Source organism: Littorina saxatilis, linkage group LG1 (assembly GCF_037325665.1).
Source record: "Littorina saxatilis isolate snail1 linkage group LG1, US_GU_Lsax_2.0, whole genome shotgun sequence".
NCBI lineage: Eukaryota > Metazoa > Mollusca > Gastropoda > Littorinimorpha > Littorinidae > Littorina > Littorina saxatilis.
Window position 1 is genome coordinate 41,216,649 of NC_090245.1, and position 25,000 is coordinate 41,241,648.

The 25,000-nt window shown below is 42.8% G+C and overlaps 1 protein-coding gene across 4 annotated transcripts in view; it reads right to left on the reverse strand.

Moving 5' to 3' along the window:
• Positions 1 to 1,276: 1,276 nt before the first annotated feature.
• Positions 1,277 to 25,000, reverse strand: part of LOC138969593 (hepatocyte nuclear factor 4-gamma-like) — a 241,212-nt gene continuing 217,488 nt past the window's right edge. For 3 of the 4 annotated variants that reach the window (XM_070342464.1, XM_070342450.1, XM_070342473.1), the window contains exons 3-8: positions 16,577 to 16,891; positions 9,050 to 9,168; positions 8,596 to 8,745; positions 7,320 to 7,560; positions 5,369 to 5,605; positions 1,277 to 4,131 (exon numbers count right to left, since the gene is read on the reverse strand). In XM_070342464.1, the coding sequence (XP_070198565.1) occupies positions 3,707 to 4,131; positions 5,369 to 5,605; positions 7,320 to 7,560; positions 8,596 to 8,745; positions 9,050 to 9,168; positions 16,577 to 16,891 (1,487 nt within the window). In that variant the 3' untranslated portion in view covers positions 1,277 to 3,706. The remainder of the gene's footprint in view (positions 4,132 to 5,368; positions 5,606 to 7,319; positions 7,561 to 8,595; positions 8,746 to 9,049; positions 9,169 to 16,576; positions 16,892 to 25,000) is intronic. The other variant, XM_070342457.1, reaches the window with a different exon arrangement.

Sequence of the window (25,000 nt, forward strand, 5' to 3'; positions counted from 1 at the left end):
AAGACATTTATCAAAAAAATTAAAAAAACGTTCGGGGATTTCATACCCAGGAACTCTCATGTCAAATTTCATAAAGATCGGTCCAGTAGTTTAGTCTGAATCGCTCTACACACACACACAGACACACACAGACACACACACGCACACACACACGCACGCACATACACCACGACCCTCGTCTCGATTCCCCCTCGATGTTAAAATATTTAGTCAAAACTTGACTAAATATAAAAAAGGACAAATGGATTTAGCTGTTTCACTTCAGAATATACCATTTGTAATCATTTTTGCCCACGATTTTGCAGACCTACAAAAAGTGTCAATAATACCCAGGAAAGGAACTAGCTCCTGTAAATAGTATAGTGGTATGCAGAAACAGCTTTAAATATGCATAAAAACAAAGTTGAAATAAAAATTTGTCTCCCAAAAATATGAAATAATGAAAGCTCAAAGCACTGGCGGTATCAAAGCAAATCTAAAAATGATGTCCGCTAATAAAGCGTGTAACACTGCAAACTGCTTATAATTTTCATACATTACTCTTATAAGTCTGATAAACAGTAATAACAGTTACAAAGACTTTGTACAGAAACAAATCTCAAACCTTAGCTTTCCAGTGTTTGTTCTATGTATGCAATGAAGTAATGCACATTAAATGAGAAGCTTTTTCTGTTGCCTGAATATAATTATGATCATGCCAGTTAAAACACACATCTCATTTATGACCAGCGGAATAACAATTATAACGATGAAGTTATTTGAGTCTCGGCACTTTGGGGGAGGGGGGGGGGGGGGGGGGAGAAAAAATGCAAAATATGCCCAAGACAAACTTAAAGGACCGGTTCAACCATTTTTGAGTCACTTGAGAAAAAGTGACTCTATGTAATCGGTCAGTGTTAGTCTGTCCGGCCGGCCGGCCGTCCGTAGACACCACCTTAACGTTGGACTTTTCTCGGAAACTATCAAAGCGATCGGGCTCATATTTTGTTTAGTCGTGACCTCCAATGACCTCTACACTTTAACGATGGTTTCGTTGACCTTTGACCTTTTTCAAGGTCACAGGTCAGCGTCAAAGGAAAAATTAGACATTTTATATCTTTGACAAAGTTCATCGGATGTGATTGAAACTTTGTAGGATTATTCTTTACATCAAAGTATTTACATCTGTAGCCTTTTACGAACGTTATCAGAAAAACAAGGGAGATAACTAGCCTTTTCTGTTCGGCAACACACAACTTAACGTTGGGCTTTTCTCGGAAACTATAAAAGTGACCGGGCTCAAATTTTATGTGAACGTGACTCATTGTGTTGTGAATAGCAATTTCTTCCTGTCCATCTGATGCCTCATATAATATTCAGAACTGCGAAAGTGACTCGATCGAGCGTTTGCTCTTCTTGTTACTTTAGTTCTTCACAAAAAGGAATTGGTCAAGCAAGTAGTCCTTAAATCAAAACACAGCCTCATCATCGGTTGTATTTTATATTCTTTCTTTCTTTATTTGGTGTTTAACGTCGTTTTCAACCGTTCAAGGTTATATCGCGACGGGGAAAAGGGGGGGGATGGGATAGAGCCACTTGTTAATTGTTTCTTGTTCACAAAAGCACTAATCAAAAAATTGCTCCAGGGGCTTGCAACCTAGTACAATATATGACCTTACTGGGAGAATGCAAGTTTCCAGTACAAAGGACTTAACATTTCTTACATACTGCTTGACTAAAATCTTTACAAACATTGACTATATTTTATACAAGAAACACTTAACAAAGGTAAAAGGAGAAACAGAATCCGTTAGTCGCCTTTTACGACATGCTGGGGAGCATCGGGTAAATTCTTCCCCCTAACCCGCGGGGGGATGTATTTTATATCATTGACACAAATATGATATAATTAATATAGCGTTCTATTACTTGAATTCAGCAACTTTGCTGACACAGGTAAATTGATCACAAAAACAATGTTTCATCCCTTTCACTTGGCAACAATAAAAAAGATTTGAGCAACGTGCAGGGCAAGATCAAGAACATTATGGCAAATTTCATCTGCAAAAACAAGGAGTACCAATTCTGAATAAGCTTAAATGCACATAACAATCCTCCGAGAACACACAATTATTAGTTCGGTAAGACACAAAAGCTGCTTTCAATCAGAAAATGACGATGTTTGGAAATAACTCTGTCAGGGTTGTATGGGTTGTGACAGAGTGAATTCAATACTCTTGCTTTAAGTGAGTCAAACTTTCCCCTGTGACATTTTCGGCCAGTCTGACTAGCGAGAATGTGACTGAAACAAGGAGCACGTGTAGAAAGCTTGCCTCACTAAAGGCAAGAGTATTCACTCTTTTACAACCCATATAAACTGACAGAGTTATTTCCGGAGTTTGTCCGTGAAGAAAGGTCGGCAATTCTGACAAAATTATGGTAACGTTTTCAGGGATTTGAAATAAATTTCAGCTTTTAGCGGATTTCCAATGTCTGAACTTCCAAAACTTATGTTGCAGAAGGAAATCTACTTAAAAACAAATGTGTCACGTAGGTTGTGCAGCTTGCCGGAAAGCAGTCATTACCTCACAGGAATTAGGATACACTGATAGTATGATCGAGGACCATTCAACACTGCAGAGGGTACAAGCACACATTTCATGGAAGACAGCAAACACTACATGGTACTTGAAATACTCCCAAAGTAGCAAAAACATTGGGGACCATTACAGTAATTAAATCAATTAATACATGTAATGCTCTTTATTTTAGCAGCAAACACATCTTTAAAATTTCCCACAAACAACAAGCAAATACCAAAAAAGGTCTTATGGCCAGCCCTTGAAATTAATCTTCCCATGCACACACCGACCTCTTGTTTTTATATACAGTGATTAAAAAAACAGAGGACTATGGAAAGACACACTACATCAAAATTAAAAAAACCAGCAACAAATTAAAGAAACAAAAAATAAGTGCTGGAACAAGAAGGGGAAAAAAACCAGCACACGCACATACTGCAGTAAACATCAGTAAAAGTATGTTTACTTTCAATTCAGTGTGTCTACAGCAACATTTTAGAACAAACTTTGACCTTTTGTTTCTTATTCCCTTCAAAAAAGGAACACGATACGCACATACATTGCATTGATACAGTATGACCTACTCATCAGCTGGCCCCTTAGTCACGGTCTCATTCAAATGTCCAGCTCATTTTTTTATTAACAAAGGCATACAATTTGAAGGAATACATTTACCTTCAACTATCTTCATCAACCAAACATTTCGTTTCCAAGCTTGTCATCATAGACATAGACTCATGCAAACAACATTTTTGTTAAGCATGTCTTTTGATTGCTATATCTGTAACATCTCAAGAAAGGCACAATATGAGCTCTCTCTGTGGCTCGTTCTCGCTGTTTGTGTCTCTCTCAGCCCTTCATTCATTAACACACACTTACACACACTTTTTGTAACAGTCTCTTCCTATATCCTTTACAACTCAAAAGAGGCACAGGAGCTCTCTCTTTCTTTTCCTCTCTTGAACACACACACACACACACACACACACACACACACACACACACACACACAGAACACATACACCCCCTCCCCCCCCCCCCCCCCCCACACACCCCTTCTCAATCCAGCCACTTAATCAGCACCCTTTTCCCACAATGGCACACAACTCTCCACCTCCTCTTTTCCCCCTCCTCCTCCTTTCGCCTCAAATCACTTCCTGCTTGAACGACATCCCCGAGCCTGAATCGGAAGGCGCAGACATCATCAGCGACAGCGGGGTAGCCGGAATCTTCCCGTGATTGGAGTTACCCCCCTGCATCAGTTCCAGCCCACCAGAGGGCAGCTGGGGCAGCGACGGCGAAGGCAGGTGGGCAGGAGGGGGGGAGGTGTGGGCGGGGCCTCCAACCCTCCCTACCCCAATCATCATGGACCGTGTGTTTTCCACCAGATCTGGGCTGGCGTGTTGGATGGGACTGTGGGAGACTATCCCAGGCGATGTGCTGGAGAGTTGAAGGCCTTCAGTAGAAGCTGACGTTCCCTCGTCCATTCCGGGAAAGGCGGGGGTTTCCAGAATAGGGGGCGGGGCCAAAGCAGTGGCGTTTGGGTCTTGCACTGCTTCTGTGTTGGTGCCTGTGAGAAACAGAAAACAAAGAAATAAGTTGCTAGGAGCTGATAGACGGTGGGCTGGAGTTTCTCATGATGGTAAGACAGTGGAACCTCTCTTTTAAGACCCCCAATTTCAGAGCCCCAATTTAAGACCCCCAATTTAAGACCCCCAATTTAAGACTCCCTCCCCTTTAAAACCCTGTTTTCTCAGACTTTCTGTTCATAACCTCTGTAAATTTACCCCCATGTTGAGACTCCCTATTTCTTAGGACCTGATTTTTTCAGATTTTTGGAGGTCTTCAAAGGGGGGGTTCCACTGTACACTTACCAAAATTCTCTGAAAATGGCTGTGAAAGACGGGTGGAAACCCGGCCTTCTTAAAAATGACAAAACTGTGAGGAAATCAAGTCTATAAGAGGGGTAGCCTCAAAATGACAGTAAATGTTAACGAATTACTGCCTTCCATAAAAAATTGTTACATTTACTTGAATTTACATGTTGCATGTCTTAGACTTGAAGCTCTCTTCCTATGCGCTTTCGTCCTAGTCTCTCCTTGTGGTTGTTAGTACTTTCTTCCCCCTCCCCCTCCCTTTTCCTTTTTATCTTCTGTAGATTCTTTTGTTCCTATTTAGCTCCCCATCCCCATTCTTTCAATTTGTTCTTCTGGTTTATTGTTGTTATGTCCACCATTACGAAAATGTGTGTCATTTAGTATTGTTCTGGTCACGTGATATAAGCATTTGCTTGAGTGCGTGTCCTAGCTGTGTGTTTCAAACTGTTCATGCGAAGAAATTCTGAATAAAATTTTGTTTAAACCAAATGTACAGGGAAAACGTTTTGCTGGTGACATGACCAATGCATAAACATCCACTTTCTAACTAATTATTTTTGTATTTAATAAAAAAGAAAATCAAACAATGACTAAAGACAACAACAGCAAGAAATAATGATACAGAAAAAATAAGATGAGAAGAAAGAAAAAGGAATGTGAAATAGAAATAGCAACAACAAAAACACACATAAAAACAAAACAAAAACAGGGAAGATGAAATCAAAGAAGAAGGGAAAAAAAAAAACCTAAAATAAACAATTTAACACTGCACACACACAACACAACACAACACACACACACAACCACAACACAGCAAAACAAAACACACACAACACCACACACAAAAACAACACAAAACAACACACAACATTTATCTCTACTGCATTACTACCAAGGACACCATAGCCCAAGGGAAGTAACCTTACTAACCACCTAAAAGCATTTCTTGCAGCAGGTTGTCTATCTTGGCCATCCCGAAGAGCTTGGCGAACTGCAGCTGCTCAATCATCTGCCAAGTGATGGACTGAAGGGAGGGAAGCATCAGGAGGATCTCCCCAAACCGCCCGCGTGAGTCATACTGCCGATCGTTGATGTAGTCTTCGAGGTTGACCTGCACCTGATGCCTGAACGCTTTTATCCTCGGAACGTCGCTCAGACCTCGCGCAACTGAAATAAAAATAATAATAATAATAATAATAATAATAATAATAATAATAAATCACTTTTGTATCTATATAGAGCAAATCCCGATAACAGCTCCACCTGCTTTACATGCATTTCCAATACAGTGGAACCCCCATTTTAAGACCTTCAAAAATCTGACAAAATCAGGTCTTAAAAAGGAGGGAATCTTAAAATGGAGGTAAATGTACAGAGGTTATGAACAGAAAATGTGAAAAATCAAGGTCTTAAAAAGGGATAAGTCTTAAATTGGGGGGTCTTAATCGGGAGGTTCCACTGTACAAGAAACATAAAAACTACACACAGAATTGCAACCTAAACTAACATAGCATTACAACTATAAAAACAATCAACAACAGCACAAAAATCCTTTGAGAAAAAAAAAGCATGTAGGTGTGCTTGCAATGTAAAAGACAGATTCAAGTCTGAAAATTACTTTTGAATCATCCCCGGTGGCCACCTCACCATACGACCACCTGCCCAAAATGACCACCCAAAAAGGATCCTAAACAAGGTTCTTTTTTCTTTCTAATTCACCTTTCCATACTCATAGCAAACATGTGTCTAAAACGACCACTTTTTCTTGTTCTTTTTAAACTAATAGTACCAGAGTTCTGCTTTAAACCAGTTTCTGTTAATTTGGTTATTGAGTTTTGGGTCGTCTGCCCAAAATCAAGAACCTATCTTCTTCCTGTGCAAAGGGAATTTATTGCTGAATTTCTCAGATTTTCATAGGTGTCAGTTACCAAATTAATTAAATCAGCTACAATAAGGCCAAAAAGAAAAATATGTCTGTTTCGGGTAACCCGACCGACCCTATTTTTAAGCGCCGACACTAAAGTTTTTTTTCTTGCTTTTCACACAAAAAAAAAAAAAAAAAAAAAAAAAAAATGAAGTCAAGTATACTTTATTTAGTTTCAATATATCTAGGTCAAAAACATGTGCTAAATCATTGTAAGTAAACTAAGGAAGCGTTTAAAAAATTAAAAAAACAACGTAAAAAGACGTTAACAAAACGTAAGAAAAAGGTTAAAAAAAAATAATAAAAATACGACCGACCGACCCTATTTTTTTTCGGCGATGTTACCGGAAACAGACATATTTTTCTTTTTGTCCTAACAAAAAGTCACACTCTGCACATGAAGCAGACAGAAATGAGACTTTTGATGTGTTTGAGTGGGCGGATTGGTCTGAGCACATGTGAAACTGAAAGCCCCGACAGATCTGTGATGGTAAACACAAGAAACATCACAGTGCATGGATGAGACTGAAAAATGTCATGAAAAAAAAAAAGGAAAAAAAAAGAAGAAAAAAAGAAGGGCATAATCGAATCCGGATTTCCGGCATATACCGGAAGAATCCCACCCATGCATGTGTTAATGCCTCAAAAGGCGAACATTTTCAAGACGGTGTACTTGTGCTGTCTTTGTCTTTGTGAATACAGTGAAACCCCCCTTTTAAGACCCCCCAATTTAAGTCTCCCTCCTTTTTAAGACCTTGTTTTCTGACTTTCTGTTCATAACCTCTGTAAAATTACCCCCATTTTAAGACTCCCTCCTGTTTAAGACCTGATTTTCACAGATTTTTGGAGGTCTTAAAAGGGGGGTTCCACTGTACAGAATTCTTTTGTTCTTCATCATTGTTTGTTTCGCTAACACTCATTTTGTTTTTTTCTGGATTTAAATGATAACTGTTTTACCTGGGTCAAAGAAAACGATGGCTTTCATGCAGGCAAACTCGGTCTCGTCTATGTTGACATCTCTCAAAGGCTGAACCAGTTCGTCCAAGATACGTGACGCTATTCTGCCAATGTCGGGGTCCTGCGACTGCCGCGTGATGACGGAGTCGTTGCCCAGCAACAAGATGTCGTTCAGCACCAAAGACCTCTTGGCAACACCCAGAAGAAGATGCTCCCCGGCATGCGCTCTCAACAAGGCAACCTGTGGATGAAGCAAAGAAATGCTAAAATCCCAAAACAGATTGACTGCTAGCGTTCCAAAATTCAGAATAAAAAAATAAAATGAAACAACACCAAAAACAAAAGCAATAAAAATTAAATTAAATTTTTGTGTGTGAATGTCTAGTTTTGTCATGAATTAAACGTTCCAATAACTTACCATTCTTGGTTTTTTTACGATAGAGAAATGTTTACGTTACATCCGCGCTGATGGCTCAAAAGCATAACGTTTACATCAATGTTGAGACGGTGAGTAAGAATAAAAAAGTCCTCACTTGATACTTTGCCGAAAGTGATGTCTATGTCACTAGTCTAGTGGAACCATACAGTTCAACCTGCCCTTCTGACCACTTCTATACAAAGCGACCGCCTGCCCACAACGACTACTCCAAAGTATCCCATACAAGTTTTTCCTCTATATAATTCACCTTTCCATTGCGACCACCTGTCTTTACAAGCCACTTTTGGTTTGGGATGGATTGTTATAGACAGGTTCGACTGTACTTAGTCTTGCAGTTCTGATCATCTTGCAGCAGCTTGCAGAAGCGGGGGATGTACTTGGCCAACTCTACCAAAATCAACAGCTGCTGTCTAATGAACTCACATCCACCCCATGGCCCATACACCTACCAGTTATAAAATTATTCCACATAGTCTTAGGGTCACACACCTGATAATCTAACAGCAGCTCACAGAAACACCGGATGTATTTGGCCCGCTTTACCAGAATCAACAACTGGTGTCTATCCGCCCCATAGACCTAGCAGTTATACAATTATTCATCATCTAGTGGCAGCTCGCAGAAACATGGATGTAGTTTGCCCACTCTAACAGAATCAACAGCTGTTGTCAATCCCCCCCATAGACCTAGCAGTTATACAATTATTCATCATCTAGTGGCAGCTCGCAGAAACATGGATGTAGTTTGCCCACTCTACCAGAATCAACAGCTGTTGTCAATCCCCCCCATAGACCTAGCAGTTATACAATTATACCACATAGAATTGGTGTCACATACCTGATCATCTAGTGGCAGCTCGCAGAAGCAGGGGATGTATTTGGCCCACTCTACCAGAATCAACAGCTGTTGTTTCATGGACTCACACACATCGTCAGGGGAGGCCACTTTCTTTGCCATCAAGTCCTGCATGTTGAGTGGGGGGCAAATCTGCAACGAACATGCCCAGAACGCATGATGAGACTTCATTTTTGTTTTCATTTTCATTACGTTATTGCCCGTATTAACTTAATAACAATAATAATAAATTAAAATACTAGCTTCTTGAAATCACAGATCTGTCTGGGCCTTACATGAGATAAGAGCGTCCACTTGGAGACGTACCAACAATCAACATCGTGCCTTCTTCATGTGCTGAGTGAGAATTTAATTTTGCTGAATTAATTTAATAACTGACAGCTAAATATATCATTCTGCTGAAATAACAAGTAAGCAAAGGAAGTATCATACATACCTGTCTGGATAAAATTTCTGCATTGAGAAGAGTGCTGACTGACAGGGCTCCATTCTGTGTGTTCTCCTGATCATAGCTCGTTCTTCTCACGCTAATTCTGTCTCGCTCATTTTGTACAGCTGAAACAATGACAACCATGGAATATCAAGAAACTGGGGGTATAAAAACGTGCCAAGTTCCATTTCAAAATGTACAAAGATGCTGTAGAAAAAATATCAACCAGACATGCCAAAATGCAAAAAGAGGAGAGAAGGCAAACAGGATTAACCTTTTATCCAAGACTTGAGGAAAGGAGGGGGTGAGAGATAACAACAGAGAGGAACTTGGAGACACTAGCTGGCAATGAAGACAAGTACATGATACTGGGACACAATATAGTAAACCAAATACAGAACACCTCTATTCAGACATTAAATCATAAAAAAAACAGGTCTTAAAAACTAGGAAGCCTTAAAATGAAGAAAAATTCAGAGATTTTTATGAAGAGTTGGACACAAAAGCAGGGAAAGAAAAGGGGGAAAACCTGAAATGGGACGGACCTTCACAATGTAAACACCATCAGTGCTAAATCACTTAGCCTAACAATTATAAACCAAACCAAATAACCATTCTAGAAAACACACACACACACACACACACACACACACACACACACACACACACACACACACACACACACACACACACAAAATAAAAACAAGTCGCGTAAGGCGAAAACACAATATTTAGTCAAGTAGCTGTCGAACACACAGAATGAAACTGAACGCAATGCCATTTTTCAGCAAGACCGTATACTCGTAGCATCGTCAGTCCACCGCTCATGGCAAAGGCAGTGAAATTGACAAGAAGAGCGGGGTAGTAGTTGCGCTAAGAAGGATAGCACGCTTTTCTGTACCTCTCTTTGTTTTAACTTTCTGAGCGTGTTTTTAATCAAAACATATCATATCTATATGTTTTTGGAATCAGGAACCGACAAGGAATAAGATGAAAGTGTTTTTAAATTGATTTCGAAAATTTAATTTTGATAATAATTTTTATATATTTAATTTTCAGAGCTTGTTTTTAATCCAAATATAACATATTTATATGTTTTTGGAATCAGAAAATGATGGAGAATAAGATGAACGTAAATTTGGATCGTTTTATAAAAAAACATTTTTTTTTTACAATTTTCAGATTTTTAATGACCAAAGTCATTAATGGAAAATTTCCTAAATAAATTATCATTTAATTAATATACTTACCCGAATCACATTAGCATTGAGTCACCTGAGATGCTTATCACTGAAAAACGCTTACCCGGCTAAAGAATTTAAAGGGAAGCAACCCCATCACCAAAACGAAAGTGAAAGTAGCTTTGGTAATGGGCCAGTACACCGGGAGTTACCTCCCATACGGGTGTATGCCACGTCACTTCCTCTAGGAACACGTGCCTATTATCATACGGCTTTAAAAAATCTTAAAACCATAAGCGGGGCAGGTGGGAGGGAATACAGTATGTGATTCGGGTAAGTATATTAATTAAATGATAATTTATTTAGGAAATTTTCCATTTAATATCATATTCTTACTCCGAATCACATTAGCAGATAACATCAACAAGGCGGTGGGCTAGAAATGAATCAAAACTCACCATCAAGTTCTGGACAGGAACTGGCCTGCTGCTATGAGCGCTGGAAGGCCTCTGGAGCCATCCTGTCGAAGAGCTGTGACGTCCCGAAGATAAAAGTTTATGAAAACATCTTCGGAACGCCAATACGCAGTTGTCAGCACCTCCTCTAGACGTCTGGAGCGCAGAACTGCCAGAGAGGATGCCCACGCCCTCGTCTCATGGGCTCGGGCCGAGTCAAGTGGCAAGGAGGGCATAACCCCCCCCCTCTTTGTGCGCCTCCACTCATAAGCCTGCTTGATGAGCGAGGACACCCACCGGGCCAACGTTACCTTCGACAAATCTTTCTCGCGCCTAGTAAGGAGAGAGATAAACAACAACTTCTGAGAACTAGACCGAATCGGCTGAGTCCGGGCTAAGTACAGACGAAGTGCCCTCACAGGGCAATTGACCGAATCGGGGTCACCCGGGGCCAACGCGCTGGTCAGAGCCTTAACTCTAACCAGCGGAGAGGCCTGCCCCGGAGACTGATTCTTGGCCAGGAAATCAGGCCGGAAACGCAAAGATGCAGAACCGTCCGGCTCAAAGGAGATATCTCCAGGCTGACCCGACAGGGCGTGGACCTCGCTACCCCGTCGGGCCGTAGCCAACAAAAGGAGAAACAGCGCTTTGCGAGTGACATTGAACAGACTGGCCTCGCTTAAAGGCTCAAAATCCGCAGAACGAAGGAATTCCAGGATTAAAAACAAGTCCCACTTGGGAGCGGGCAAACGAGCTTTAGCTTCCTTAAGAGCAGCCCCTTTAATGACTGCAGCTATAACGCCCCCGACTCGAACAGAACGACCAATCTGCTGAAGAGTCGCCGAGATAGCGGAGCGCCGGACCCTCAACGAGGAGACTGAGGCGCCCTGTGAAGACATGAAAGAGAGGTGGTTAGCGACCTGAATAGAGCGCGGAGCCACCGAACTCACCCCTCTAGCTGAACACCAGGCAGTCCATGCCTTCCAGTGGGAAGCATAAACTGAAGAGGTGGACGCTCTATGCGAGCGAGCCACCAAGTCCAGAGTCAAAGACGACGCCCCAGAGCGCTTCAGCGAGTCCCGAACAACTTCCACACGTGAAGCTTCAGAAGACTGGGCTCCTCGTGTGGAATGCCTGTTCGGGGCTGCACTAGTTCCCCTCGCACGAGTGCGAGAGGAATGGGGGGCCCTTGGGCAAGCCGAAGAAGATCTGGAAACCAGACCTGCGACGGCCACAGAGGAGCGACCAGAAGAAGAAGGGCCGGCTCCTCCATCTCCGCTTTCCGGATTACTCGGCTGAGTAACGGAAAGGGAGGAGTCTGAAGATCTGTATGTGCCCCCCAACCCTCCCTGGACGCATCTGTAAAGAGGTCCAGGTCGGGGAGGGGCACGACGATCGGAACACCTCTGCAGACCCACTCCGTGTGCAACCACGGAAGGGTCGCAGACTGGAACCATCCCTGCAAAGGGATGAGGGCGTCCCAGTCCACCAGAGGAGAGTCCACAAACGGCTTCAGCGCGAACTGAAGCGGACATTTGTGGACCCGGCCCAGTGAAACCAGAAGAGCCATAGACTCCATCTGCCCCAAGATGGAGGCGAGCGAGCGGATGGAAGCCATCAGGAGAGGTAAAGTGGAGCGAATCTGAGCTTGGAGCTTGTCCACCCTTCTCTGAGAAGGCTGGACAGTCCAAGCGACCGTGTCGAAAGACATCCCCAGATAAGTGAATGTCTGTGACGGGGTCAGCTCCGACTTTACCCGGTTGATCGAGAACCCCAACCAGTTGGATTCTCGAAGAACCGTCAGGGTATCCTGCGAACAGCCGCTCTGGGACTGGTTCATGATGAGCCAGTCGTCCAGATAAGCCCGCAGACGGATACCCTGGGACCTCACCAGTGCACAGACCTGTCTCACCACCATGGTAAAAATCCACAGTGCGAGAGACAGCCCGAAAGGGAGTGCGCGAAACTGGTAGATCTGATCTCCCCACCGGAAACGAAGCCATTTCTGGTCGGTCGGATGCATAAGAATGTGAAAGTATGCGTCCGTGAGATCGATCGAGGTCACCCAGTCTCCTGGGCGGAGAGAGTCTCGGACAGAGGCTGGCGTCTCCATCTTGAATTTTATCTCCCTCAAGAAAGTATTGAGGAGAGATAAATCCAACACGGGACGCCATCCTCCTGATGCTTTGGGAACAGCGACCAGACGCCCGTAAAATCCCAGGGAGCTGTGGACCCGAACTCTCTCCACCGCGCCCTTCTGCTCCAGGGAGGCAATTTCCGACTGCAAGACGGAACGTGCTTCCTGCGAGAAGGGGGGCTTGAACCGCGGAGGCACTCGGGTAAGAGGCGCCTTTTCCTCCCGCCAGAGTAGACGGAAGCCCGAACTCACCACTCCCACAATCCATTGGCTGTCTACTACCGACATCCAACGAGAAAGTGCCCGGGAGGGGCCTCCCGCCATCACCAAGGTGGAGGGCGGGAGGGAGGTGAGATCGGGAGCGCTTCATTGGGGGTGTGGCTTACTTCCAGAGCCGCCACGCCCCCTCCCCGATGCCGTCCTCTTCTTCCCACCACGAGCGGCCGGCGAAGCCTGCCGCTTCTGAGCTGGCTTGGGGTTAGACGATGTCTGAGCCTGCTTCTGTTTAGAAGGCTGAGACTGTTTCACCCCCTTCAGAGTGTAGTCAAGGAACTGACTGTCCTTGTTTGACTGAATCTCCTTCTGTCTGGCATCCAGTGCCAGCGGACAGAAGAGAGACTCCTCTGAGACCGGGGAGACTCTCAAGGTCTCCCTAGTAGCCAGCTCCGTGAATTGGGACTGCGAGAGGAAGAGATCCCTCCTGCAGAGTACCGCTTGGGTGTACTGCAGGGAGGAAAGACGCAATTGTTCCTCATTGACCTTGGCCAATGCGGTCAAAAGCGCAGAGACATCGTCCGCATTCTGTTCTTCACTGAGAGTGAAAGGAACTAGCGAATCGGTCAATGCCCGAGACAGAGCCCGAACGAGAGTCTCCGCAATGGAGGACAGTTCGATCTGCCGACGTCCAACCTCCTCAGCAGAGAGGAGGGAAGCCTCGGAAACCGGCAAAACCGAATCACGCTTGATCGGTTTAGTCAGAAGAGGCAGCAATTCCCGGGAAACCGGAAGGGTAGCCCTAGGGAGTGCAAAAGACGCCAGCCAATTCTGGCTCTGATTGGGCATGCCAAGCTTCCTATTGGCCGTAGGCACGAAGGAAGAGGCTTGGGCAGCTGAAGCCACCCACTGCTGAGCTGATTCCGGAACTGGACCAAAAGGAAGCAGTAACGGAACAGGCACTGGCCGAATACCACTCCCCGCATGTGCTGGACGAACCAGTGAATGCGAAAGTTGGTAAGCCACTGACGGAGACTCGGCGAACCGGAAGGAAGAAACATCCTCCTGTGCCGGCCGGAAGTCCGCCATGGCAGAAGGAACGAATGATGCGGAAGAGTCCGCAGCCACCACCCCTTCAGGAAAATAACGAGACGTTACTTCCGCCGCGACGTCAAGAACAGACTTGAGCTTCGACGGAAACACGCCCCGCGACTCCTCGCTGACCACTGATGGAGCATCAGAATAGTCACACGTGGAACCATGACCGAAGTCACCAGTTCCGGAAGCCGAAGCATGCCCTGGCAAACCGGAAACCGGAAAAGCCTGAGCACTAACGTCATCCTGCCGCCCAAAACCCTGTGAAGGTAAAGGGTAAGCAGGACGACCATCCGCAAAAACCGGAGCTGGATGAGCTGACGTCACTCCCCCGACTGAGTGGAGTGATGCCTGCTCAAGCCTAGGCGCTTGAAAGCCGGAAGGCGCACGCTGTAATCCACTATCTGGTATCCGGAAGGAACCACCAGAAGAGGAAGAAGCGTTTCCGGCCGAAACCGGAAGTGTAGTCAACGGAACCGCAAAATGCGGAAGTGAAGACTGCACTGGTTGACTTCGCGATCCGGAAGGACCGGAAGTCAGTGAATACTCCATCCTGCCGCGACCGCCGTAGCGTGCCGGAGCGGACGGATCATCACTTCCGGCAAGTGCCGGAAATGCGGCAGTCGAAACCGACTGCCGCCGCTGTTCGAACAAGTCCGGGGCCTCGTAGGTTATCGCCGGAAATGAAAGATCAGCAAGGTATCGGTCGTGACCCGATGCGAAAGAGCTGTCCCCCGAAGGAGAACGTCCAGGCGCCTCACGAGGGCTATCGGACCAGCTCTGCTTACCAACCGACGCTGAAGAGGGAGGACGCTGCTCCAAGCCGGAAGTGGAGGACAAAGACACGGAAGCCAATGCCCGGACGTCACTGCCAGATGCCGGAAACGCCGAACTGCTGGCGACGGAACGCTGAAATTCTGCCTGCACCAAGCTGCGGATTTCTGGAACCAGTGACTTTAACAGAGAGGAAACCAACGCACCTTGTCCAGGTGCTAACAAAGAAGACGAAGTCTCCGATGTAGAGACAGGTGCAGAAGTAACAGTAGCGCTAGGCGCCGCAAAAGAAGCAGAAGTAGTAACAGCGCTAGGCGCCGAAATTGGTACAGCCAACAAAGTGTTACGCTCTTGGTCTGTAACAAGTAACGTTGCTTTGGAAGAGGAAGACTTAGCCTTAATTTTCCCCTTGGGGTCCGACTTGCCACGGCGCTTGTCTGAATCAGACATGTTGACAACAACACGTGGCAACGCGAAAAAATTTACTGAAACATAAGTCTAAACGACTGGAAAATTCAGTAAACACACGCACTAATGCGTTAACAAAATACTATAGCTAAACTTGCCCCACAAGCAGAGGCACGGAGAGCTACAAACAAAGTCACACGAGCTAGAAAACTAACTCACACAACAAAATGGCGACACGCAAGACACTGACACAAACGTCAACAACACGTGGCAAAGTAAAAAGATTTACTGAAACGTAAGTCAAAACGACTGAAAACACAGTAAACACACACGCTTACGCGTCAACAAAATACTAAAGCTACACTTGCCCAAACAGAAAGAGGGCACGCAGAGCTACTAGCAAAGTCACACGAGTTAGCTAACTAACTCACACAACAAAATGGCGAAACACGCAAGTCACTGACACACAAGTCCGTAAAAAACGGACAACGTACAGTAACGAAACAGCGCAAACAACCAACAACAAACGGGAACGAGCTCACCAAACTGTAGGCAAGGCGAGCAGACAAGCTGGGTAACGTGGCCGGCGGGTGTCACTCAAACACACAAGGTCAGCCACAGAGCGTCAAAAAGTGAACCGTCCTCTCCGAGGTGAAAAAGACGTATGATAATAGGCACGTGTTCCTAGAGGAAGTGACGTGGCATACACCCGTATGGGAGGTAACTCCCGGTGTACTGGCCCATTACCAAAGCTACTTTCACTTTCGTTTTGGTGATGGGGTTGCTTCCCTTTAAATTCTTTAGCCGGGTAAGCGTTTTTCAGTGATAAGCATCTCAGGTGACTCAATGCTAATGTGATTCGGAGTAAGAATATGATATTAAATTAATTTTTAATTTAATTAAGCCACCAAGCTGAAATGTAATACCGAAGTCCGGGCTTTGTCGAACATTACTTGACCAAAATTTCAACCAATTTGGTTGAAAAATGAGGGCGTGACAGTGCCACCACAACTTTCACGAAAAGCCGGATATGACGTCATCAAAGACATTTATCAAAAAAATGAAAAAAACGTTCGGGGATTTCATACCCAGGAACTCTCATGTCAAATTTCATAAAGATCGGTCCAGTAGTTTAGTCTGAATCGCTCTACACACACACACACACACAGACAGACACACGCACATACACCACGACCCTCGTCTCGATTCCCCCCTCTACGTTAAAACATTTAGTCAAAACTTGACTAAATGTAACAAACACCCTCCTAACCTTCTTTCTTCATCCCGGCACGAAAGCATTTACGCAGCCGGCAGTAGCGACACTGGTTTCGCTTGTCCTTGTCGACGATGCAGTTCCGGTTGAAGCGGCATGTGTAGACATGGTTCTTGCGCACGCTGCGGCGGAAGAAACCTTTGCAGCCATCGCAGCTTGCCGCGCCGTAGTGCTTGCCGGTCGCACGGTCGCCACAGATAGCGCAGTACTGGCTGAGGACTGCAACGCCGGCGGAAGAACCCCCAGAGGACAGGGGGGAGAGACTGGAGGGGGAGGTGGTGGTGTATGCCTGGGCTCCTAGCTCTTGGGATTCTAAAAACAGATAAATAAATAAATGAATATACTATACAGGAAAAACAATAAAAAGAAGAGTTTGAGAAGCTGAGGTCTGAATGCCCTGCAACACTTTGGATTTTGCAAATAAAAAAAAGAAAGAAAGAAAGAACATAAAAAAACAAAAAATATAACTAAAACATAAATAAACAAATGAATAAATGCATAAATACATGAATAAATAAATCAATTCGAAAATAAGAAAATAAAAAAGATAAATAAAAAAAATAATAAATATTTAAATAAGTACACATAAATACACAAAAAAATAAAATAAATAAATGAAATAAATGAAACAAAGTGACAGTGTTTAGAAGGTGAGGTCTGTGTGAATGGCCTGCGCTGAAAGCCCTTTGGATTTTGCAAATAAAAAAATAAAAAAATAAATTAAATTAAAAACATTTCAGAAAATTAGTCTGTGTAAAGGGCTTTGTATTTTTGCTGAATGAACACTCTAATTATATATATAATAAGTGTCCCCCTGTACTTTGTGTTGGTAGAGACAAATTGTGTAACTGTCACTACTGCATTTGAAAAATATTTTCCCCGAGTACGCAGTACTAGGGTCCTGCAGACTTTAATTGTGTGTCTGTTCGTCTCGACTTAACAGCTTATTGCTGGGAAACTACTGGGCGCAGTTCGTTCAAAAGTTGATACACTAACTTGATAATAGGTCCGATTGATCGTATTAAAACTTCATAATGTTACCTGGGACCTAAATGCCCCAAAAAACACAAAAGCCACTCTTAACGGCGGGCGCGATTCGCGGTGGGATAGAACAGCCGTTCGGCTGATAAACCGCCCAGCCAGCGACACCACACCAGGCTTTTTGCGTGCTTTGCGTGCGTGTACCACTGCGCGAGGACTATAGGCATTTGAGTTCACTGGCGATTGTCAGATTTGTTGGCTTGGAGGAAAACGTTTCCGACTATGGCCAAAGAGATCCGGGTTCGATTCCCGGCATGGGCGGTCTATTTTTTTTTTAAATTCTTGTTTACTATTGTTTATTATGAACGTTTTAATGTTTTATTTTACTGTAATAGTTTTTTTTAATTGTGTAAAATAAATAAATAATATATATTTTTTTTTAATCCAAGTGATCCGGGTTCGATTCCTGGCATGGGCGGTCTATTTTTTTTTATTTTTTTTAATTCTTGTTTTACTCTAATAATTTTTTTAATTGTGTAAAATAAATAAATAATTTTTATTTTTTTTAATTTTTAATCCACGTGCACAAGACAAAAACTTTCATACTGGGGGAGCGTACTCGGGTCCAGCGCCAGCGTTTTTTATTTAAATAGGAGGGATGACGAAATTACTGTAACACACACACACACACACACACATACGCGCACACGCACGCAAATACACACACTCACACACACATATATGCAAATACACACACACACATGCTCCTAAAAACTAAAAAACAAGAAAAAAATGCAACAAAATGTCAGAAAACAACTTATGATAATGCTAAAAAAACAAGAACTAAACAAGTTGCGTAAGGCGAAATTATTACATTTAGTCAAGCTGTGGAACTCACAGAATGAAACTGAACGTAGTCCGCCGCTAGTGCAAAAGGCAGTAAAAGTGACGAGCCTGTTTGGCGCGGTAGCGGTTGCGCTGTGCTTCATAGCACGCTTTACTGTACCTCTCTTCGTTTTAACTTTCTGAGAGTGTTTTTAATCCAAACATATCATATCTATATGTTTTTGGAATCAGGAACCGACAAGGAATAAGATGAAATAGTTTTTAAAAACGATTTCGGAAATTTAATTTTAATCATAATTTTTAATTTTCAGAGCTTGTTTTTAATCCAAATATAACATATCTATATGTTTTTGGAATCAGGAAATGATGAAGAATAAGATGAACGTAAATTTGGATAGTTTTATAAAAAAAAAATTTTTTTTTTACAATTTTCAGATTTTTAATGACCAAAGTCATTAATTAATTTTTTAAGCCACAAAGCTGAAATGCAATACCGAAGTCCGGCCTTCGTCGAAGATTGCTTGGCCAAAATTTCAATCAATTTGATTGAAAAATGAGGGTGTGACAGTGCCGCCTCAACTTTTACAAAAAGCCGGATATGACGTCATCAAAGACATTTATCGAAAAAAAGAAAAAAACGTCCGGGGATATCATTCCCAGGAACTCTCATGTAAAATTTAATAAAGATTGGTCCAGTAGTTTAGTCTGAATCGCTCTACACACACACACGCACAGACAGACAGACAGACAGACACACACACACACACACACATACACCACACCCTCGTCTCGATTCCCCCCTCTACGTTAAAACATTTAGTCAAAACTTGACTAAATGTAATGAGGTAAGACAGTAAAGAGAAAAGATGGACATAAATAAAGATAATAAAACAACATTGTAGTGAGAAATATTTCAACAACAACACTGTCATGACTAAACGGTAAACCTTACCAATAAATCTGAAACGTTTTGCTGATGGCACAGAAAGGCACGAGTACAAACTACCACATTCACTGTTAAAGCTGAAAAAGTCTCCCTGGCCCTGATGTATGTATTTCATGATTGATATGTCACACAACTCGCACAATAACACCTGGATATTGTGTAACCTTGCACAGAAACACTGAATATCATTAACCACCTCACAGGAGAACACAGAACCATAAACTCTGACAAAGCCAAGCCGAAATGATATCTTAAACAGTCACAGCAGTCATCAGATACTGTTCACATCTTCATTCACGATTTCACGATATGAAAACTTCCAAATGTCTTTTCTGCAGAGTCTGAAAACATCTGACTTTTTAAGTAAAGGTTATCAAAATTATCTCTTTCAACTTTAGTGTTGGTTGACTAAAACGTCTTTATGAAAAGCGCTCCTTGAAAAGAATGAAACTAGAGCACAGGGAATATTTGCTGGACAACCGCATAAATCTAGACGTTCTGCATTAAAACAAAACTCTGAATAGACGAGAAACAGTTGCAGTGTTGAAAATCACGTTTCACTCTATCTGAATCAGCATCAGCGAATCCAACCATGAGCCACTTGGACAAACTCAACAATAACTGAGCAAGATGTTCCATCAGCTACGGAAACTGGCGGAGGAAAACAAGAGTTTATCTACTACAAGTCCAGCTAGAAAAACCAATGATAATTCACACCCATAAGCCGAACCCTTAAAAACAATAACCCTCCCACGAGGAGACAATCATGATCGTGTGTAAACTTGCAGATACAGCAATCTTGGCTAATAACAGCCCTCTCCACCCCCCACCCCAATCCCCTCTCCCAAATTTCCGATTCGGACGCCCCCACCCCCCAAAAAAGACCTCTTGACTCCCTCTTCCCTCCTCTTAGAAAGGTACCCCCATTAACATACCCCGCCCAACGTTACCCCTACCCCCTCCCCCCCCACACACACACACACGTACCTATTTTCTCTTCGTTCCATCCCAGCCCCAGTTCCCAACACCCGTTCTTCTTTTTGAAAACCGCCGCTCAGTTTAATCCACCCCTAGACTAAACACTTATCACCCTGAAGGTGGGAAAATCCAACTCTCGATCGCCGTTAGCATCACCTTGAGAAGACTGTCATTGTACTATCACAAGTTTGCTTCCACAAGCAGGGCAAACAATGTGGTAGAGGTTTAACCCCTATTATCTCAATAGCGCTGCATGTTGAACTTTGTTTATCTCGAGTGTCCTTCAGCCTCTTGCTGCTGCGCTATTGTTGGATTCCTCTAGCGGTGACCGGTGACTCGTCGTCGGATGGTTGGGGCAAAACAGAAAAGGATAAGATACAGGTATCGGCATAAATTGTGCAGAAATTGTGTATAATTACAGTAGTAAGTGCAGAATCCCCTTCTCCATCTCCCCCCCCCCCCCCCCCCCGTACCACCACCACCACCCACCTCCCCTCCAATTCCCAGACCCACTCCATCCTCTTCTCTTTTTTTCTTTTTCTTTTTTAAACCTCCACAAATCTGAGAATAACAGATTTTTTAGAAGGTCGGGGGTTCTTAAAATGGAGGTAAACTTACAGACATTATGAAAAAAAATCCGAAAAATTCGAGTTTTAAATGGAGGGATTGCGGGCAGCATTTGATCAAAGGGTCATGAAAAAAAGGGGTGTGGGGGGGGGGGTGGGGGGGGGGGGGGGGGGAGTTCCCACTTTATCTCTTGTTTTGAAGCGGCCTGGTCTTCACCGAAGATGTTCGACTGAAATCTTCGAAAACGATTTCTAGTAGCTCTCCAACTGATGGGATTACGATTGTCACCTGAAGTGTTGAGAAGGGCCGAAGACAGCATTTATCTCAAGGTTTGTTTGGACTTGCAGTGGGGTCCGTACAAGTGCCGCCTGTTTGTATCTCAGTATTGTACCATCCTCTGGGGATAACAGAATTGATGAAGTCACAGAAATTGCTCGGACCTTACCCTGACTTTTCCGCACCTGAATCGTGACTTGCTTTTGTTTCTTCCACAACACCAGGTATAATTTCTCGACTGATCGAATTTGTGTGTTATTCAATGCAACCCACCCACTATCGACTCCGCGGTTTGGAAATCCTGACTTTTCCGCACCCGAGTTGTGACTCGCTTTTGTTTCTTTCACAACACCAGGTATATTTTCGCGACTAGTCGAATTTTTGTGTTGTTCAATACAACCCACCTACTCTCCACTCTGCGGTTTGGAAATCCTGCTATCATGATCGCACCTTTAAATGATACGACAAACTGTCCGACTCCTATCGTATTTGTCGTAAAGGCATGGCGCAAACTAAGTCTTAGGATATGACTAGTAGCTTTTTTTTCTTTCCTCAGCTCTGAAAAAGACGTTACTATGTTGGTCACTGAAACCCTCCCACAAGATTGACGATTACAATCAAATGTGTTGGAAACGTTACTTCCAAATGTTTTTTTTTTTCTTCATAAAAGGCACGGTAAGCCTCCCGTAAACCTTCACAGATACGGTCAGGCTTTTACACACAGTACAAACACCCTTTCATTTAAACACTCACCGATTGAGAACATCCTAGGTGCCCTCCGTAAAGAGCGAACAATTTTCAAAGAATTTATTTTTGCGTGGTTTATATTACCCCTGAGCCATCGTGAACCCGTGTGATCCAGTTTCCCTTTTTCACAATGTAGTCGTCAGTTAGTCATTTGAATGCGACTCGATGTGAGCTTATCTACAATAGCACGTTTTTATGCACGAAACAAACGGCTGTGGTTCACAAGAACTCTAGCGATGGCTTTTGACTGTTGAGAGAAACGGCGATATGCATAAACCGTCGTCTGCTACGACCCTTGCGTGACCCTGCTTCCGGTCTTTTCTTTTTTCAAACTTTCACAACTTCGAATTGCACTGATCTTGTCTTGATGAAAAAAGAATTCTTTTATGATTAAAGAATGTTTGTGTAAGAAGCTGTCTATTTATTATTTAGATTTTAAAAGTTAGGTCTAGCGCAAAAACGCACCACGGTCCAAAAACATTCTGATAATCATCGATCCACGGCTATCGCCAGTTTAAGGGAAGTAACTCATTTTTGACCTGAGTTCAGGATGGGTCCAAAAAGTGTTCGAGACAATCTGCAAAATTAATTCTTTAAAAATTGCTCGCTCTTTACGAAGGGCACCTAGGATGTTCCCGTTTGGTGAGCGTTCAAATGGAAGGGTGTTTGTACTGTGTGTAAAAGCCTGACAGTATCTGTGATGGTTTACGGGAGGCTTACTGTCCGGGCGTGATTTCCGGTATTGAATAGTCATAACAGCCGTCCAGCACCAAAACGAGGCGCCATTGTTGTAGAGGAGCAAGTCCACGAAAATAAATTCTTTGAAAATTTCTCACGCTCGACAGAAAGCAGCCAGGATGTTCCCGTTCGGTGAGCGTTCAAATGGAAGTATGCTTGTACTGTATGTAGACGCTCGGGGAGTTCTGTGATGGTTTACGGGAGGCTTACTGTGCCTTTAATTTAAAAAAAAGAAGCTTTTTTTTATTTATTATTCTTTTTATTTCATTTTTACATTTAGTCAAGTTTTGACTAAATGTTTTAACATAGAGGGGGAATCGAGACGTGGGTCGTGGTGTATGTGTGTGTGTGTGTGTGTGTCTGTCTGTGCGTGTGTGTGTGTAGAGCGATTCAGACCAAACTACTGGACCGATCTTTATGAAATTTTACATGAGAGTTCCTGGGAATGATATCCCCGGACGTTTTTTTCTTTTTTTCGATAAATACCTTTGATGACGTCATATCCGGCTTTTTGTAAACGTTGATGCGGCACTGTCACTCCCTCATTTTTCAATCAAATTGATTGAAATTTTGGCAAAGCAATCTTCGACGAAGGCCGGACTTCGGTATTGCATTTCAGCTTGGTGGCTTAAAAATTAATTAATGACTTTGGTCATTAAAAATCTGAAAATTGTAAAAAATACAATTTTTATAAAACGATCCAAATTTACGTTCATCTTATTCTTCATCATTTTCTGATTCCAAAAACATATAAATATGTTATATTTGGATTAAAAACAAGCTCTGAAAATTAAAAATATATAAATTAATATATGATCAAAATTAAATTTTCGAAATCAATTTAAAAACACTTTCATCTTATTCCTTGTCCGTTCCTGATTCCAAAAACATATAGATATGATATGTTTGGATTAAAAACACGCTCAGAAAGTTAAAACGAAGAGAGGTACAGAAAAGCGTGCTATCCTGCTCAGCGCAACTACTACCCCGCTCTTCTTGTCAATTTCACTGCCTTTACCACGAGCGGTGGACTGACGATGCTACGAGTGTACGGTCTTGCTGAAAAATTGCATTGCGTTCAGTTTCATTCTGTGAGTTCGACAGCTACTTGACTAAATGTTGTATTTTCGCCTTACGCGACTTGTTACATTTAGTCAAGGTTTTTTTTATTTGTCTCCATGATCACTTAATACTTTAAGGGAAAAAAATCCAGTTTCAAACTAATAATCACAAACATGGTAACGGGATAAACATGAATGATTACCTGATAAAAACCTAACCTTAGGGATATTTAAGTAGATTAAGCTCATATGCCAGCATAACTTTTATATTGGAGCATTTGAGCAGATTAACTTGATATACTAGCATAACAATTAACCTAAGTATCAGGCCTCCAATAACACCAGAAAGGCCGCCTATCTTATGGTTACCCAAACAACTGATTAGTCAATTCATAATCAACACCTTATGCTGAGATTTGTCCGACCTTCGAACCTTCCCTGTTCTCACATCCCGTACCCCTTCCTCCACCCCCATCTCCATATCGACGTCTTCCTTGAATTTTGGCGTAACTCATTTTAGTGAGCTTTTCAGCAGAAGGCCAACACTGATTATGTTTAATATGAAAAGTGTTTGTATTAATTTGTACTTGGTACAGGTAGAAAGATAAAAGAATGGTAAATCATGTATTGTCCATCGTATTTTTGAGAATATTTCTCACGGAGAATGGTTTACTTAGCATACAGCACAAAAACATAAAAATCGACAAAAATCGAGTTTTGCCCAAATTCCAAGACGCTTGCATATTCCCTCCTCGAAGCTATTCTTCAGCGGAAAAGTAAAGTCCTTGCCGGGGTGGTTTTCATTCTGCTTTGGCGGCCCCACTCTTTGTGTGTAAATGTGTACGACTTATTTGGATAACTAGACAGTGCACTAGTGTATTTACACGTGCATGATATGATATGAGTTGTGTGTTTGACTTCAGAGTGTATGTAAACGTGTATAAGGTCTGGGTTTAACTATATTAAATGGGCATGTACACGTGTATATGGTTTGTGTTCAACTACAGAGTGTATGTGCACGTCTGTGAGGTCTGCGTTTATATTAAACGTGCATGTATACGTGTATAAGGTTTGTGTTCGACTTCAGAGTGTAATTGTAAACGTGTATGTAAACGTGTATGAGGTCTGGGCTTAACTATATTAAAAGTGCATGTACACGTGTATAAGGTTTGTGTTCAACTACATGTATGACGTATGTAAACTTGTATGAGGTTTGGTTTTAACTATATCAAAAGTGCATACATGTACACGTGGTTAAGGTTTGTGTTCAACTACAGAGTA